At 35.6% G+C, this 18,068-nt stretch overlaps 1 protein-coding gene across 1 annotated transcript; it reads left to right on the forward strand.

The window, feature by feature from the left end:
- The first annotated feature begins 9,038 nt into the window (after positions 1-9,038).
- Positions 9,039-10,683, forward strand: LOC134654728 (uncharacterized). The gene is made up of 2 exons (XM_063510201.1): positions 9,039-9,898; positions 10,225-10,683. The coding sequence occupies exons 1-2, from the start codon at positions 9,092-9,094 to the stop codon at positions 10,681-10,683; spliced, it is 1,266 nt and encodes a 421-aa protein (XP_063366271.1). The 5' UTR covers positions 9,039-9,091.
- The last annotated feature ends 7,385 nt before the right edge of the window (positions 10,684-18,068 follow it).

Below are 18,068 nucleotides of genomic sequence, written 5' to 3' on the forward strand. Positions count from 1 at the left end.
CGCTCTTACGGTAAATGTCGCAAAAATGTCGGGGGGGGGGGGGGGCAAAGGGTCCCTTAGATCCATAATATGGTGGAAACATTTGCTGGCTAAGGATGAGGTCTTGGTGGCCCAGATGGCAGAGCGCTGGAGTATCGATCCAGTGGCCGTGAGTTCAAGTCTCGCCCAAGACAGTAATTTTTCCACTTTTAAATTTATTCTAAGCTTAACTAGAGATGATTCAATCGTAGGGTAAAATCATCTCTAGATAAATCCCAATTAGTTAGGGCCATTATCGAAGTTCTCGGCTGGCTGCTGTGTGTAATAATTGGGTTTTAGCTCCATGTAGCTCTCATAGAAACAGGGTTAACGTGAGGTATAGGTTTTATATCTACAGCCTGCAATTTTTGCTACGTGTTGTGTGTTGTATCAAACCGTGCTTACTTTTATGCGCTGCCGAGGCCAGGGGCGCGTTTCTCAAAAGCTTGTAACTTGTAATACAAGCGGATGCCACTTTTTGACAGCTTTTGTTAGAAAGGGACTTCCACTTGTATTACGAGTTACAAGCTTTTGAGAAACAGGCCCCTGCAGGCCCATTCGAACGTATACTGACATGAAAATGAGATCTAAATGTTTAGTTATCTTGGATTTCGCTCGTACTTGTACGTACATGTATTGGCGCGAGCGGTACGCACGATAACTAAACAACATCAATCAGATGTCCTGGTGTCAGTGTACGTTCGAATTGGCGTTGGAATACGTTGGAATTGGTGATTTTTCTTTGAGTCGAATTAAGGGTCAATGAAGAATGCGTAGGTACCTATTAGAATATCTTTTCATTAAGTTATCTTCCAGCTACTATGAACGATCGAATTTCTAACTTGTAGACAAAGATTGCGAAGATTTTATTCTCTGGAAAGGAAGCTTCAAACCGATGAGCCCTGCAAACAGAATACACAAAAGGATTCCATGAATACCGGGATTTAAATCACATGGAACCTTTATCAGAGAAAGAATCTAAGGAAAAGGGACTGTACCTACCTTACCATGCTATTGCGCGTGACGAACGGGAAACTACTAAGGTTCGTATAGTTTTTGACGCTTCTTGCAAGGGCACAAACGGGGTGTCCTTAAACAGTGACCTTATGGTGGGTCCTACATTGCCAGTTGTAAACCAAAATTATCAGTTCGAAGAATACATCTCGATCATTTAGAGTTTAGAGCCCCAATATTAGAAGCACCCGGTATGTATTTCCAGCTTACATAATGCAATTAACCATTCGCAAGGTGACGAATTGCTTTATCTGGGCAGTAAAATTCAGTTTCAGCATGCGTTCTCACTGCGCCATATTGTGTATTTTACTGGTAAGATTTTATTTCACTTTCAACATAAAGTAAAACCCGGTTAAGAACTTTCTGGATCTATCACGCCAGAAACGCGATTGAATTTTTACACATTTTTATCTCGGTGAAATGGCCTGAAAAAGATTACTCGGAAATTAGACTATTAGAAGTCAAAACCGTAAATGGTCAAAGTTAACTTGACAGTAAAACTAAATCTCAAAAATATGTCTAATTTTCATTACTTTTTTATAACGATAAAATTCTCAATTAGATAATTAGACATAGACCTAATTTATTGGTAATAAGGTATCTTACATATAACTCCGAAAACATACTTATTTTTAAAATTTTGCTATCAGATCCCTCGGCTGCTCGGCATGCTCATGGCTAACGATATGCAATTGAAAAAATAAGCCATGTTGTTGTGGCTTTTAGGGTTCCGTACCCAAAGGGTAAAAAACGGGACCTTATTACTAAGACTCCGCTGTCCGTCCGTCCGTCCGTCCGTCCGTCACCAGGCTGTATCTCATAAACTGCGATAGCTAGACAGTTGAAATTTTTACAAATGATGTTATCTCTATCGCCGCTATAACAACAAATACTAAAAATAAAATAAAATAAATATATAAGGGGGCTCCCATACAACAAACACGATTTTTTTGCTCTATTTTTTGTTGATGGTGCGGAACCCTCCGTGCGCGAGTCCGACTCGCACTTGGCCGGTTTTTTTCTACCAGGGGCCCGTTTCTCAAAAGCTTGTAGGTTTTGTTTGGAGTCTGCCCGCGTGAATATATGTAGTATAGAGTCTGTCTGATTATTTTCATGACATTTGGCCGTAATTAAAATGTGTAAATATTCAATATAAAACCACAATTTAGCGTTAATTTAGAGGGGGCCCTCTTAAAAATGTATACGCAGACGAAGTCGGAACGGAGGCTATTTTGTTTAGTTTAGTTTATTTCATGATGATAAATTACAGTATAAATTATTCTTACGCTAATCTATATGAATTTACATTATGGTCGTCAATAATTTAGCATGCAAACGTATAATTATAAAATGTCAACAATGATAATCAAAAAACAATACAAACTATTAACACTAATAATTTATAAGTTCAATTCAGAAATTTCCGAACACTTTGACAGGATCCTGTCATTAATCCAGTTGTCACCTAATTTATAACTTTCATTTCTCATGCTCTGAATGAGCGTCATTGTTGTGCTAAAAGGTGTGCAGAAAATGATACGTTTCTGCACTTTACGTTCGAAGTACGATTAAAAAGAATACGATAAGCAATTGAAATTTGGGTTTAAATGGATTTGTTATACAACTTCCATTCTGATATTTAATTCCCCATTCCATAAATAATGATACTTTTGCCTAAATTGTTAGTTCAAAGTACCCTCAAGAAATAGGCGTTTTTTTTCTTGTTGTCCCCTACACTTTTTTTAAAAATTTGGGATTTTTTATGTTATTTCTACTCAGAATCACGAGCTCTTTCTATCCTAATAGGAGAAAAAAAGTGTTCTAAGGTTTTTATTTCCATTACGTCACCATTTTTTATAGACTTTGTATGGCGGTCGCGGAATGGAAAGATCGAAAAATGTATGGAAATTTTGGGACACTTTTTTTCTCCTTTAAGGATAGAAAGAGCTCGTGATTCTGAGTAGAAATAACATAAAAAATCCCAAATTTGAAAAAAAAGTGTAGGGGACAACAAAAAAAAACGCCCAAATACTATAAGAATGTATACATAGTCATGTTTTTAATAAAACATATGCATTTTACTTTCCTCGTATTCGAAATGAAAAGTAGAGTGTTTAACTCGGGTGAAAGGCATCATTTCAGCCTCGGACTATTAATTATAAACTACCCGGCAGAAATGAAGTGCTTTTCATCCCTTGGTTAACAAATCTACTATTTAATTTCAGCTTTACTTTAAACAAGTAAACACTGAAATAAACTTGACTGAAGAGGATATGCTCCTATTCTGGAGACGATGTAAGTACATGCGAGTCAAATATTAAAACTCAGTTATTATAAATCAGTACATCTATTCCGATTGGAATTCAAAAGGGGCAAGAAGGAATATCAGGAACCATAGAAGAAATCCTGTAGGTACTGATATTTCAAGGTACCTACTTTAAAATCTCACAAAGTTAAAACACAACACACTTGGTTACCAGTATACTTACTTTACTCTATATGACCCTGCACCTACTTAATCTTTTTAGTTTATCCCATTGGTTGTCTGGTAGAGTACGCCGTACGTCATTAAGTCCGCCATTTGTACTATCATGTATGGTGCAGTAAAGATTCAATCAATAATATATTAAATAAATAAATATTATCTAGGACATTCTTACATAGATTGACTAAGTCCCACAGTAGGCTCAAGAAAGCTTGTGTTGTGGGCAGAGTTGGGCAGTATTTCAATTACATGTATTTGAAATACGTATTTGAAATACAAATTAGTATTTTGTATTTGTATTTCAAATACTACCTCAAAAGTATTTTGTATTTGGTATTTCAAATACTGCACTCACATGTATTTAGTATTTTGTATTTCAAATACTTCAAGCTTCAAAATACATTTCTATAAATACATTTTATTAAATTCTATAATCCTAAAATGTCTAATCTCTCGCACAAGCTGTGAGCCGACCGCGAACCTCCGATCCAGCCGAGATACAATTTTCATTGGCTGAATACTGGATCTATATTAGGTCAACTTCTGCGTGGAACTTTTCGTTTAAATCTAGGGGATAGGGTCATTGCAGTAGTTTCCGTCCATGCACAAGTTTTCGACGACTTGACGGATTATCAAATATATATTTCATTTTTAATTTACTACTTTTTGCGAAATCTTCATCTTCCTCGCGTTGTCCCGGCATTTTGCCACGGCTCATGGGAGCCTGGGGTCCGCTTGGAAACTAATCCCAGTAATTGGCGTTGGCACTAGTTTTTACGATAGCGACTGCCATCTGACCTTCCAACCCAGAGAGTAAACTAGGGCCGTAATTGGAATTAGTCCGGTTTCCTCACGATGTTTTCCTTCACCGAAAAGCGACTGGTAAATAGCAAATGATATTTCGTACATAGTTCCGAAAAACTCATTGGTTCGAGCCGGGGTTCGAACTCGCGACCTCCGGATTGCAAGTCGCACGCTCTTACCGCTAGGCCACCAGCGCTTCCTTTTTGCGAAATATCATTGTTATATGTAGACAGATATATTGCTTAGACGCCTTAGACATAAGGATTGAAATCAGTCCAAATTTGTGCAGGAATGTAGGTATATATTCAAATTTCGTCAAGTGGACGTAAACTAGAGCTGGACGAAAACTAGCGCAATGACCCTATAAGTTTATATGAAAGGATATTCGTTAACGTTAAAACTAAATGCTAAACAAAAAAATAAATAAAGGTATATTTTGTAATTGAAATACATTATTTTAAACACTGTAATTTGTATTTTGTATTTCAAATACCCGTCACCAAAGTAGTTTGTATTTTGTATTTCAAATACTTTTAAAAATGTATTTTGTAATTTGTATTTCAAATACGTGGAAGCCAGTATTTTGCCCAACCCTGGTTGTGGGTACTCAGACAACGATATATATAATATACAAATACATAAATACATAGAAAACACCCAAGACTCGGGAACAAATAATTGTGCTCATCACACAAATAAATGCCTTTACCGGGGATTCGAACCCAGGACCGCGGCTTCACAGGCAGGGTCACTACTACCCACTAGGCCACCTCCTAGACCAGTCGTCAAACATAATAAAACACTCTTACGAAGATTTCTAAATCTTGAGAATAAAATATTGTCTTATCTTATCTTGTCCTATCTTATCTTATCTTCATTTTTGCAGCAAACGCGCCGAAATGCAAGCCGTTCACAGTGTTCAGGGTCGACTGTAACCACTGCGTGTGCGCAGCCGACGGCACGATGTCCTGCACCAGAATGGACTGCAGGCCTCGTGGTATATATGTCGGCGGCCGATCGTAAGATCAGGCAGATCGTAATGTTCCTGTGTAATGTTTTGACGATAGTGACATTAAACCAATATATAGGTAGGATAGGTTCGTTAGGTTGCTTTAGATGCCCGAAGGGTAAACTGCCCAGAACTCAGGGAACGGGTCAAAGATTTTCACGTTTCATGATAGGGTAACGGCACCAGTGGCCAGCCAGGTACTAGTGGTCAGCCTTTTGAGTCGTCTATTGGTCATAAATATCTGGTATATTCGTTTAAACAAATCGCGAGTACTCAAATAGGAGCTTTGATTCCTTATTGGTTAATACGTCACACGACAGGTGCGGTGAGGGAACGGGGGGAAGAAATATACTCGTTCATACAGGTGCTGTTTGTCGACGAGTGCAATAGTGTCATGTCCGCCATATTTTTTACTGCACGTGGTGTTCTCTTAACAGGCAAGAAAAACTATGTTTTAATGTTAAAAGTTATTGTTTTTGTAAATGATTGGTTTATTTATTAGTTTATCTATTAAATTGCATTATATTTGAATGAAAATATCAATATTTCACTTATAAATTGAGGGGGCTGGCCACTGGATAACACTTTTTTCCAAAGAATCCAGTGCCCAGCCCCCCACGGCTGACCTTTGGGTTATTCGTTTATTTTATTATTTTCTAGCCAATGCGACCGTTAGGACCGTTAAATTTACATTTTCAAATTTAGTTAGGCATGCCCTGGTCAATTTAAAGTAAAACCCAGTAGTCAGCCTCATTTGAAATAACGTTTTAATGCGGCTGAGCACTGGGTTTCGCGGATCCAGTACTCAGCCATTGACCTTGCTTGGTACGTCTCCGCCTAAAATATGTCCACATTTTTAAACCCTATCTCATTGAAATAAGGTTCAAAAGTGTATACATATTTTTGACGTTAACTATACATAACTATCATTTTGCTGGTCGGTATATGACTTTGTTTATTAATGATAATTAGATCTGCATAGACTCAATTAATTATTTTTTACCGAATACCTACTAGGAACATAATTATATATTACCTGATTTACCTCATTAATTTTTGACGGATTAATTATTAGAAAATAAATATTGCGATTCTTAGTTTGCAAGAATAGTGTTAGTTAATTAAGTACATCCAACAAATTTCGTGTCATAAGAATTGTATGTACCTATAAGATTTTTTTTTTATTAAATAAGTAAGCAAGTAAGTAAGTAATACATATGTATACCTATGCAAAAAAAATTAAAAACTATAACTAATTACAATAACAATAATTAATTAGTAATAAAAAATAGATATTTGTATAACATCTTTGATTTTGATATATGCAAAAACTTATAAACTAAATTTAAAAACTACAACTAACTACAATAACGATAACAAAAAATTTAAAGAAAAAATAAATATTATAATATCGTTGATTTTGATATAAATATTAGTGATTTTGATCTAATTATTATGAATAGTTTATATAGGCTGAGTACTGGGTACACAGAGGCTGCTTACTGGATTTTGGAGGCTGACTACTGGAGAAAAGTGCCAATTTTTGTTTAAACTTAATTAGAGATATTATAAAGAGAATTGTTATTTTTTTAAATATTTTGTTTTAAAACTATGATAAACAATTGATCTAACCAGGTCATTTGTTTAATTATCCGACTAATCCTGTAGAAATGCCGAACGTTCAAACTTAAAAAAAGTCGTTATAAGGCTGACTACTGGTGCCTTTACCCTATGCCTAGGAATTTCACGATATGCCTGATCTTCCGATCGGCCGCCGACTTATACAAATATTATATGAGAACTAAGTTTCCATGGTTTCCTCAATCACGCTAGGTAAACAGAATTGTCTGAAGGCATACATACATACATAGCCATACGTATGTACATACATAGTCATATGTCGTGGTTGCTGAACTTGTGTGTTTGTTTGAATAAAGAATAGCCTAAGGAGGTGCAGAGGGGCATAGGCTATAAAGGATCGGCAATGCACTTTTGACACCTCTGAAGTTGCCAGTAGGTATCCAGATAAAACAAGCAACATCGGTTGCACTCCGGGAGTGCCGATAGAAGTGAAAACTCACCTCACTATATGTTACCGATGCCCGGTAACACGATACATACGTTTAGCGGAGGTATTCTATTTATTTATTATATATTATTATCATTCTCAAATAAGATCACACTTTTTCATTGACATGTTTATTTACATACTGCCATGACAACGTCAAATTATTTGAACAAGAGTCTTGAAAAGGAGTCCGCAACATAAATGTCAAATAACATTGAGTTTTTCATTATTGATTTAAATGCCATTTAAATTATGAGTGGCCACCTTACGGGGCTTACGGTCACGTGATCGCCTTACGCTGTCTCGAGTTTATCATTTTTTCCCCACCTCAAAAAGTGCCCAGCGCCGCTAAAGAAGTTTTCACTTCAAAATATCCTATACCTACTCTTAAACAGAAGCATAATATCGTCAGGCGACAAGCAAACTCACTAATTACTAAAAAATATTTAAACAAAAATCAACCTTCTTTTCGTACTAATATGATTCACTGTGGCTATGAACTTGTGGTTGTACTGTACTTAGTGAGTTTTGCTTGTCACCTGACGATATGCTAAATGTAATTTAATTATTTGATTTTATTTCCAGATACTATAAAAAGGCACAGACCTAGAATAAGACCGAGAACACACGGTAATCATTGCAATTTGTTTTAATATCAATGTAAATGCAATCGAAGATTTCCATAATGATAAGATATATAATCAATATTAGGTATGGAATTCGAATTTGATACGACACTGATTAACATTTAGGTACCTATTATGCTGACAACTTGTCTTTTACATAAGTTACATTTGCAATATTTTCAAGTTTTCAACTTTCCACCAACCATGTATTCAACTTTCAAGTTTTGGGATTAATATAAATCCCTTTAATGCACGCAAAATGGTGATTTATAGTTTCACTCATATCAAAAGATCGTGTACAAAAAATAAAACTTAAAGCAGGTATTGATTTATGTATGTTTATTTGACATACATTATGAGTCCTTTGGGTTTGGGTCATGAATTTATGATTAGGTGCGCTTTGTTGTTCTAATATATTAGGAATAGAAAGCAATCATCAGCTAATGCCTATTTTATTTGTTTCAGAATCCTACACCGATGAAAGTCAATAGTCAATCAAAATAACTAAAACTTCTTTTTAATTAAAAAATAGATATGTACTAAAAAATGTGTTGTTCAGTAAACAAATATTGACATCTTCAACTAATCTCTCAAGGCGTAGTTTTGAAAGTGGATCCTTTCTTTTCTTTTCAGGGTACTAAATACTTATTTGATTTCTAATATTAGTTTAGTTAGTGTACCTATTATTTATTTAGAAATTTAAATCAGGCAACAAGTCCCATATTACAAATACCTAATCTATAATGTTTATAATCGTTCTTTATGTGGTTCTAATTTAATAGTATTGGTTGCATGCATATTTTTTGTTTTAATAGATCGCTATTCTTTCTCGAATATCGTGAAGTAATCGTACTTACCGAGATACTAGTGAGTGTGACATGCCTAATAAATTATGAAAACTTGATAGCATACATTTATTTGTCAGAGAGATAACCCCCAACGATATTGTTACTTATATATTTATCTTAATTACCTACAAAAACAAATTATCATTGATATTTATCATTAAGCATAAAAGGCGTTGTGAAGTAACTTTAATTTTAGACGTGCTCAAAGAGTAGAGGAAAATGGCGCAATTCACATTTGAAGGCGATTTTGAAATCCTCGCTGACCCTCAAATAAAACTAGTTGAAAGTGCTCTTCACAAGCAAGGATTCACAAGTGGAAAAATTGTTGTAGAGCCAGTGGGTCAAAAAGGCGATAATTACATTGCACACGTGAAGAGATTCATTTACGAAGCGGAAGATGGAACTTCATTTAAGATGATCGGAAAAGTTGCACCTGTAGCCGTACAATTAAGACTAATGATGAAAACAAAGATTCTATTCAATAACGAAATCGTTATGTACACTCTAGTTTTGCCTAAGCTGAATGATATACAAAACTCGGTCGGTGCCGCTGACGATGAAAAAGTAAGATTTCCAGCTTGCTACGGAGTCGTGACTGAAGAACCGTACGAATTCATTCTGCTTGAAGATTTAAAAGAGGCAGGTTTTGAGATGCTTGACAGAATGAAACCCTTAACCAATGAGAGTGTTCGTTTAGTCGTTAAGGATTTGGCCAAATACCATTCACTTTCTTATGCATTCAAAAATTCTGAACCAGAAATATATGAAAATTACTCAAACAAACTGTTAAATATGTGGGCCATTATGTCTGCTGAACCTGAATCACAGCAGTTTTTTGAATCGCTCGAGAATCAGCTTCTCAAAATGATGTATGATGTGAGTGACAAGTACAAGAACGTTGTAAGAGGGTCGTTGACACAAATAGCTCCAATTTCCAAGAAAATTGAAAGTTATGAAAAGGGTTCAAAATATTCTGTGATCCAGCAAGGTGATTGTTGGAATAACAATATCCTGTTCCGGCTTGAAGTAAGTTTTTGATTCTTGTTTGCATTGTTGATAAGAGAAACTATAATTAATCTCGCTTGAGCATTTTTTCCACTTGTTCACAATTCGAGGAATTAATCCATAATATGTTTAAATCTTCATGAGGAAATTAAGCTATAAAAATATATAACTTATACTACGTACACAGTGTGTTACTCTTGCATTAGTTCAAGCTTGCATCAAGCATTTCTTGAATTAGTTCATAATTCATATTATTCTCGTAGAGTTAGAGACGATTCAGGAGGCGTGTAAGAATTTGAATAAGATGTTATATCACTTAACAAATCTTTTATTCCCAAATCTTCCAGGACGGCAAGCCTGTTGATGACGTGATGATCGATTACCAGCTGGCAAGAGAAAGCAACCCTGCTTCCGACCTTCTGTATCTTATCTTCAACTGCACAGACCACGCCACCAAACTGAAGCACTACCAAGAATGGATCGACTATTACCATGAAAACCTCGACTACTTCCTTAACCTACATGGTCTTAAAGCCAGCCGCGTATTTCCCAAAGACCAACTTGACGCAGACCTTAGAAGATATGGCAAAATGATGGTTAATCTAGGTTTGATGCTGTCATCTATATTAGTAAGGGAATCTAAAGATGTAGTGGATCTTAAAGAAATGACTGGCGATAAGGAGAAGATGGCGGGAGACACAACGGCTCAGATGGACGCCAAATCACTGGATGTATCGACTATTGTTAAACTGAGAGAAAAAATCATTGGTATTATTGATACTGCTCTTGAGTTTGGGCTTATTTAAGTATCGAAACTTAAATTAAATTGTTTTATTATGACTAAAATTATATTATAAAAATTATATTCCATAAGTACCTACATAATATTTACCTCTCTTAGCCATTTGTGGACCTCCACGAAAAAATTCCGCGACTCGCGATTTCAAAATGTGTCAATTATAGACGACTGTGTATTAAAGGCACTGGTTTTCGGAGAAACAAAATGTAATCTGAGTAAACGGGCATTTTTGAGTTTTAATATGTTTTCTGAGCAAAGCTCGGTCTCACAGATATTATTATGTATAATTAGTACCTACTTGATAAAACAATCAGAAAAGTACGTGGTTATATCACACTGATTCGCAAGTCACTCCGGTGTGTGAGCATGACAGACTATACGCGTATATAGCGATGTCCCGCTCTTCCACAAATCCGCATTCGTGGTTTATCTGATAGTGTTATCTTTAAAGTAATGCACTTTGGTATTTGATTAAAACATTAATCGATTTTATTAATCGTGCAATCAATAGGTTAACTAATTAGGTTTTACTTTGTGCTGATTAATACTTACCTAATCATTTCGAAGTGGTTATTTATATGTATATGTTTGCATTTTTGTGTACAGCTCATAATCTTGTAAGTTATATCAGATACAAATATCATTGTCATATGAAAAAACGGAATATACGAAATGTCCAGACATCTCCCCAAAAAATCCTGACAATCTCAGTGGGGTTATTTTATATTAGGAAAAAACGGAATATACTGACAAAAGTCCAGACATCTCCTCGAAAAATCATGACAATCCCTGGGGGGTTATTTTACATTATTTTGCACACATTTTTTTTTAGTTTAAACAGCATAGGTACTCGTAATTACCTCATAGGTGACGTGAAAAGCAGTACATGTCACATGGTAGCAAAATTATTTCCATCTTGGGCGTAACATACTTGAATTCCTCACTACGCTCAGGATTCTATCGGTTCGCATAGGATTCAATGTACGCCCTCACCGTGAATATGTAATTTTATTCCCTTGTGATCTACCTACTATTATTTCCATAAAACGTGAAGTGAGCGGTAAAATAAACACACCAAACGTTGAAATAAAAAACAACTCTTTTCATAACTGCTCACGATTTTTTAAATCACGTCATAAATCTTGTCAAGTCAGCCGTTCTATTTGCGAATTCGGGAAATTCCCTGACTGCCCGGACGTAATCAAAATGTGTGTTAGTATGTACGTCCCTTAGGCCTGAAAAATCTCGCACAGTGCGTGATTTCAGGAGACTGGACAAAAACACCTGTATAACGCAAGAGCAATTCAAAAATGTCCCTCTGTATGGAAAAAGTCATCCGTTTTTTTTATTTTTTGGGTATCTATAGAATTATAGATATAGTTTCAAAAATGTAAGTACAATATACTTACTTACAACTAACATTATTTTAAGATTGATATAGGTTCCGGTGGGGCAAATATATGACACAGGTAAAATAAGACACAGTTTTTAACGCTCAAAAACTTATTCTATTTCATTACTATTACATTTAAAAAGTAGCCATGTGTGTCTTTGAATGAGTTTTAGAGTGTTAAAAGCCTTGTGTTAGTTTTCCCGTGTCTAATTTTTTCCCGAGTCTTATATTTTACCCCACCTGAGCCTAGCCGTTGAATCACTGTGCGTCCAAAGCAAACTCAAGGGCGTCCCCAGAGAATATGCAAAATCATATCCAAAATTTCAAAAGTTTTCTTACCCGCTGGTTTCTTCGTACCTAAACAGTGAGTAATCTAGAAATCACTAAACAAAATCTAAGAAGAATATCTCTCGGGCATAATATTTCAAAGAACTAATGAGTAATGAACTGAAAATCAGAGGAGAAGTCCGTGCCCTTTTGAAATATAAATCGAGATGAAGAAAAATTTGAAAGTTGCAAAGTATTTCTAAATGTAATTACGGTCCTTATGTCTAAAACTGAGATTGTTATGACTTTAACTGTATTCAGGTAGGTAGTGAACGTATGGCAAAATCTATGATAGACTACCTAAATTTATTCTCGTACACCGTTAAAAAAACTCGCCAATAAATTTGAAAAGAAGTCAACTTATGTGGCTGTAAGTTTCGCAATTACTTATAAAGGGTCTTGCTACAACGCTGGTGCCATCTCTCATGCATTAAATAACACCATAAAATACCACAGCTCCTACTTCACTCGATGCATCATATTTTTCAATATAAAACAACAACTATGAAACCTGTGGTCTCACTATGAGGCAATACTACCCCCGAGAGGCCAATGCGTCCTCTGTTCGACAAAAATAACTCTACTGTCGCTTAAATTCCAATAGTTGAAAACTTATCGCTACAGCTTTAAAAATAAGAGTGTTTTTATATTTTATGGGGTGTTTTTTAACTTTGTATAAAAGTATAATGCTGTTGTGTTGTATAAAGCCGTTGTAAGACCGCAGAAAGTTATTGGTTTATTGGCTAGTGCTATAATGGTGGTTAAGGGACCTGTTAAAGAGCTAGTTTAATAAGTTGGCGGACATTTATGGGTGATTATCCTGGTGCGGGATAAGATACGGGGGCATGAAAATTTTAGGGGCTGTTTTACAGGATATATAGGAAAGAGGTCTTCCTTATTCCGGCGAGTGGCTTATTCCTTACCTATTTATTCTGTGTTGGGTTTTGTCTCGTTTTCGTAGTGTCTTAGTGTTTCGCTTTATTTAATCTTGGGTGAAAAATTGTAAGTAGATATGAAACTTTAAATTATGTTGCAGGTACCTATGTCATAATAAACTGTCATAATAAACAACCCGCCCCGAACCGTTCATCCTGAAATCGGTAAAAAAATACATAGTTCTCAAATAACGCCTAAAACATACCTATAGTAGAATTGACATCCTCTCCTTTGAAAGTCAATTAAAAACGTAGAAGCATGTCAATCAAAATCCCGAAACATCAAATCTTATAATAAAACACGCATCGCACACCTCGCAGAGAACATTACACTTTCAAAGAACATCTCATAAAGTGCGTAACAGAAAACAATTTTTTTGAATATCTACACACAAAAAAAAAAGAAAATATTCTTGGAGATAAATCAACGGCCAACACCCAAGGGAACCTGTAAAAGAAATCGCAAAATCGTCTCAAATGAAATTTCTCACTTCGAGGCATATAACATACTCGAAAAATTTCAGTTCCCTGCCAAAGAAAACACAACTTTATCTCTTTAAGATTAGGTTGAAAAGCCTTCATTGATATGCGGAGGTGCCTCTAAGAAACTTTGGCGCGTGAAATGTATTCGAGAGGGCAAATTGAGACCCAAAATATAGTGGAGGAGGAAAATTTAACGGAATTGGGATTTAGGACAGGTTGTCTAATTTACTCCTCATAGCGTACAATGTAATTCAAATATTCAGAATCTATTTCTAGGAACTTGAATATTTAGGCCATCTGGTTAGAAAAGTATATGCTTGATAATCTAAACTAAGAAACAGTCATCGCTGGTGAATCTGGTTAGGAATAAAAAATAATCAAGCGTTTCTCAACCTACTCCATCTACTCTGGCACTTGCTAGGTAATTTCTTGTTGTATATTATTTGTAATGGGTATAATCTGTCAGCTGTCAATAATAAAAAAAAATAATGTGTAATTTATCTTCCTGACGATCATATATATCATCATCATCCTGGCGTCAATCCCAGCTGTGCCCCCGCGCGGGGCGCGAGGACCCGAGGTCCGCCTAGCGACGACGCCTAGCCTAGACGATCATATATATCATATCAGCAATATCAGCATCCTATATGTATTACATAGGGCCCAATGAAGTTTTGACTTTCATGTCAACTTGAGTTAAATTTAAATTAGTAAACCTTGAAGAATTAAATTTAATAGAACATTTGAACATCTTGCTGTCTTAGCTTATTCTGATGCACAGTCAACATATGGTGCATATAACTTACTCAAAAATATGACATAATATATGCACGATGATATTTATATTATACACTTGACTGCACAGCGAATTCTGAGAGCTACAGTACCAGTCACCCTTAACTGTCCATTAGAACACCCTATGCCATTGTAATAAAGTTTACATAGGTAGTTAATTACATATATGGATTATGGTTCATGCTTACATCTTACAGTCTTAATGTCTTCATCAAAGTGATTCATCTACCCCTTTAGGACTCGTTAATCTATTTATAACCCACATCCTACTGATAGCTTCTAAACTAAAACACAAACGATGATGTATCCTAATGGCTTATTACCACATTATGTTCGCAACTTAACACTTAACGGTCTTGAAGGGCAGGAAATAACCGTTAAAGTTAAGGGGGTGTGCACGACGGTGCTGCCTCCGGCGGCTACATGTATGAGGGTGTATGTATCTATATTCAGAAACTTAACAACCTTTATATAACGTCGTCATTGTAAATAATATGAACGCCTTGAATATTTACGTACAACATAGCCATAAGATTATCTTGTTACTATTTTAAAAGGCGCATTAAGGTAACTTCGAAAGCGGAATAGTTTTGAAAATGGTTAATATGGTTTGTCAAAGGACTGTTTCATTTCAAACATAGACAGAGAGAATCATACTAGCTATGTCTTACACTAGTACTAGCACCCAAAAGAAAAGGATGAGTATAGTTTTTTTTGTTCTTATTTACCTACTGCCAATTTGGTTTGACCAACTATAATAAAATAGAAGCACTTATTAATACTGCAACAACAAAAAGCAATATGCCTTGGTAAACTTTGCAGTACCTAGCGTAAGTATTACTAAAGTATGAACTGCCTCTGGTTTTATTTACGAGTATATTTGCCATTTTCAAAATTATCTCTCTTACAGAGTTATCCCAATACACCTTAACAAATAAATATATTCAGATTTTTGGCGCAGCATTTGGCGTGGACACTTAGCATGGTCCAACTGTATTTGTCGACGCCCACAATTATAATAAAATAATTAAAAAACAGCATAATGAAAATGACCCTGAGAGCATGACAATACTGCAATCACATGGCTAAAATTCATCCCTTGATTTTTTATTTTGTATGGAACCTCCAACGTAGGCAAGAAATGCTTTTATTTTCCCCCTTCCTAAAAAGGTACCTATCATCTCCATAGACATACTCTTGTTTTCTTTGAAAAGGCGTAAGTGACATGCCTTCTCGTAGGCACTTAGGCTGTAACTACAGGAAAAGGTTCAGTTCACTATACAGTACATCCTTACGATGTCAGACACAGCTGAAACATGTAATAGTTGTGAAATTAACATATCCTTTGGGATTCAAAAAGGATGTGGTAGATTCTCTGTGTTATGTAAGTAGGTAAGCCATCTTAATAGCTACTTTTCAGCGTTTAGTGCGGTAATGTACCTATTAATAAAAAAACCGGCCAAGTGCGAGTCGGACTCGCGTTTTAAGGGTTCCGTATATTAAGTCAGACTCGCGCTTGACTGCACATTTCTAATAGGTTTTCGTGTCATCTATAGGTAGATAAAGAACTATTATGTCTATTTTTTTCAAAATTTGAGACCCAGTAGTTTCGGAGATAAAGGGAAAATGGTAATTTTTTGGCAATTTTCTTAAATGACTTGTAACCTATATTTACTATTATTTAAAAATATAAAATGATTTTAAAATTATAAAAAAAAATTAAGCATTCAAAATTAGCTCTTAACACGATATAGTTTGGAAAACTTTATTTTCACTTCTCAATTCTCATGCTCAAAAAGTGCACCTTTATGTCGTGCGTAGACGACATTAAGTTGCTTATTATGTTCTAGAGCATAAAGTAAAATCATCTATTGCGACCCTTATTGACCTAGCAATAAAGTCCAAAATCTGCCATACAAACTGCCAGCCTTGCCGGCGCGCCCGCGCCCGAACGGCGCGCTCCCGCCCGGCGTGCCTCGCGCCCCCGACCGGCCCCAATAAAATTTTCTTTAGTCTTGAATGAATACGGGAAAATAACCTAAAATATTGGATATTTTTGTGTGTATATTTTCCTCGCAATCGAAGTGAAAAGCAGAGTGTACAACAAGGGCATAAATGTCCATTTTTGCCCTCGTCTACTATTTTGGTCTTCGCTTCGCTTAGACCAAAAAATTGCCTCGGGTAAAAACGGGTCACTTTATGCCCTTGTTGTACAATCGATTATTTTTAACTTTCTCATGTACATTCAGAAGTGGTCTCCATGTTTAAAATTCATTTGTTTACGTTACATGTCTATCTTTGGGTCACTAATTTACATATGTGTACCAAATTTCAACTTAATTGGTCCAGTGCTTTCAGAGAAAATAGTCTGTGACAGACGGACAGACAGATACACGAGTGAACCTATAAGGGTTCCGTTTTTTCACTTTTTTCCTTTTGAGGTACGGAACCCTAAAAGGAAAAAAAAAGCCAAATAAGATCAGCACCTACTGCCTAGAGTGTGCAAAATGATAGTATACGTACCTATCTTAGTTATCTTAGTATGTAACAGGAATGCAAGTATAGACGATACAAAAATATAGTACAGTCATCTGCACAGAGAGGTGACCCCTGCAAACAAATTTCTATGCAAGGAGGATCACCTCTCTCTGCAGCTGTCTGTACATAATTAATGAAACTATATTTTACATACCTACACGTAACCGTTAATCCTCATCATTTTAAGTTTATGATTATTAAGATCATTTTAAAAAGCTACTTACCGTAGTAGCTCAGGAGAGTGTAAAAGGAATAATGCAAATGAAAAACGTTCAAAGGGCTACACTTAGCCTGAAAGCTTCAGTTCATAAAACATACGCTCTCCAAATGGATGAAATAAGATAGAAACTACTTCAGTAGGAAATTTTTAATTTGATATTAAACATTTTTAAGCGAAATGGAATTTACAATTTCTGTAACTTTAATCAAAATAACGCACTAAGGGAAAATTCTTTATGCCAGGGTTTAAAAAGGCAAGGGCAAAACGAAGAAGAAAGAAATAATATAGTCCGTTAAAACGTAATAAAATAAAGGAAATGTGTATAAATCTAGCTATATATTCCCATTAAACAGTTTAATTTTGTTTTGGCTTATATTTCCTGTGCCCGTAGTCCCGTACCACGTGCCACTGACAGTGTTATTTAAACACTGACATATACACTAACGTCTACGTAATATACTTTAACATACATCTCGCTCGCACTAATATGTTACGAGTGAGATGCATAGAAAGTAAGTGGCGTATATGTCAGTGTTGACACTGTCAGTGACTCATGGTATAGGTAGTAGTATCCCTCTTACGTACACAACTCTCTATTAAAATATAAACATTTGGCACACTGTACTAGTCAGCAGCAAAAAAGGAATAAAAGCCTATCTAACCTTTTTCGCATTGCGTTCTATGAGCCAAAAATAAGAAAA

This window comes from Cydia amplana, chromosome 15, assembly GCF_948474715.1.
Source record: "Cydia amplana chromosome 15, ilCydAmpl1.1, whole genome shotgun sequence".
In the NCBI taxonomy this organism is placed as follows: domain Eukaryota; kingdom Metazoa; phylum Arthropoda; class Insecta; order Lepidoptera; family Tortricidae; genus Cydia; species Cydia amplana.

Bases quoted from the DNA above. Each gene is read 5' to 3' on its own strand.
- LOC134654728 (XM_063510201.1), top strand. From the start codon at position 9,092: ATGGCGCAATTCACATTTGAAGGCGATTTTGAAATCCTCGCTGACCCT. The intron at 9,899-10,224 runs GTAAGTTTTTGA...CAAATCTTCCAG, and splicing joins ATATCCTGTTCCGGCTTGAA to GACGGCAAGCCTGTTGATGA.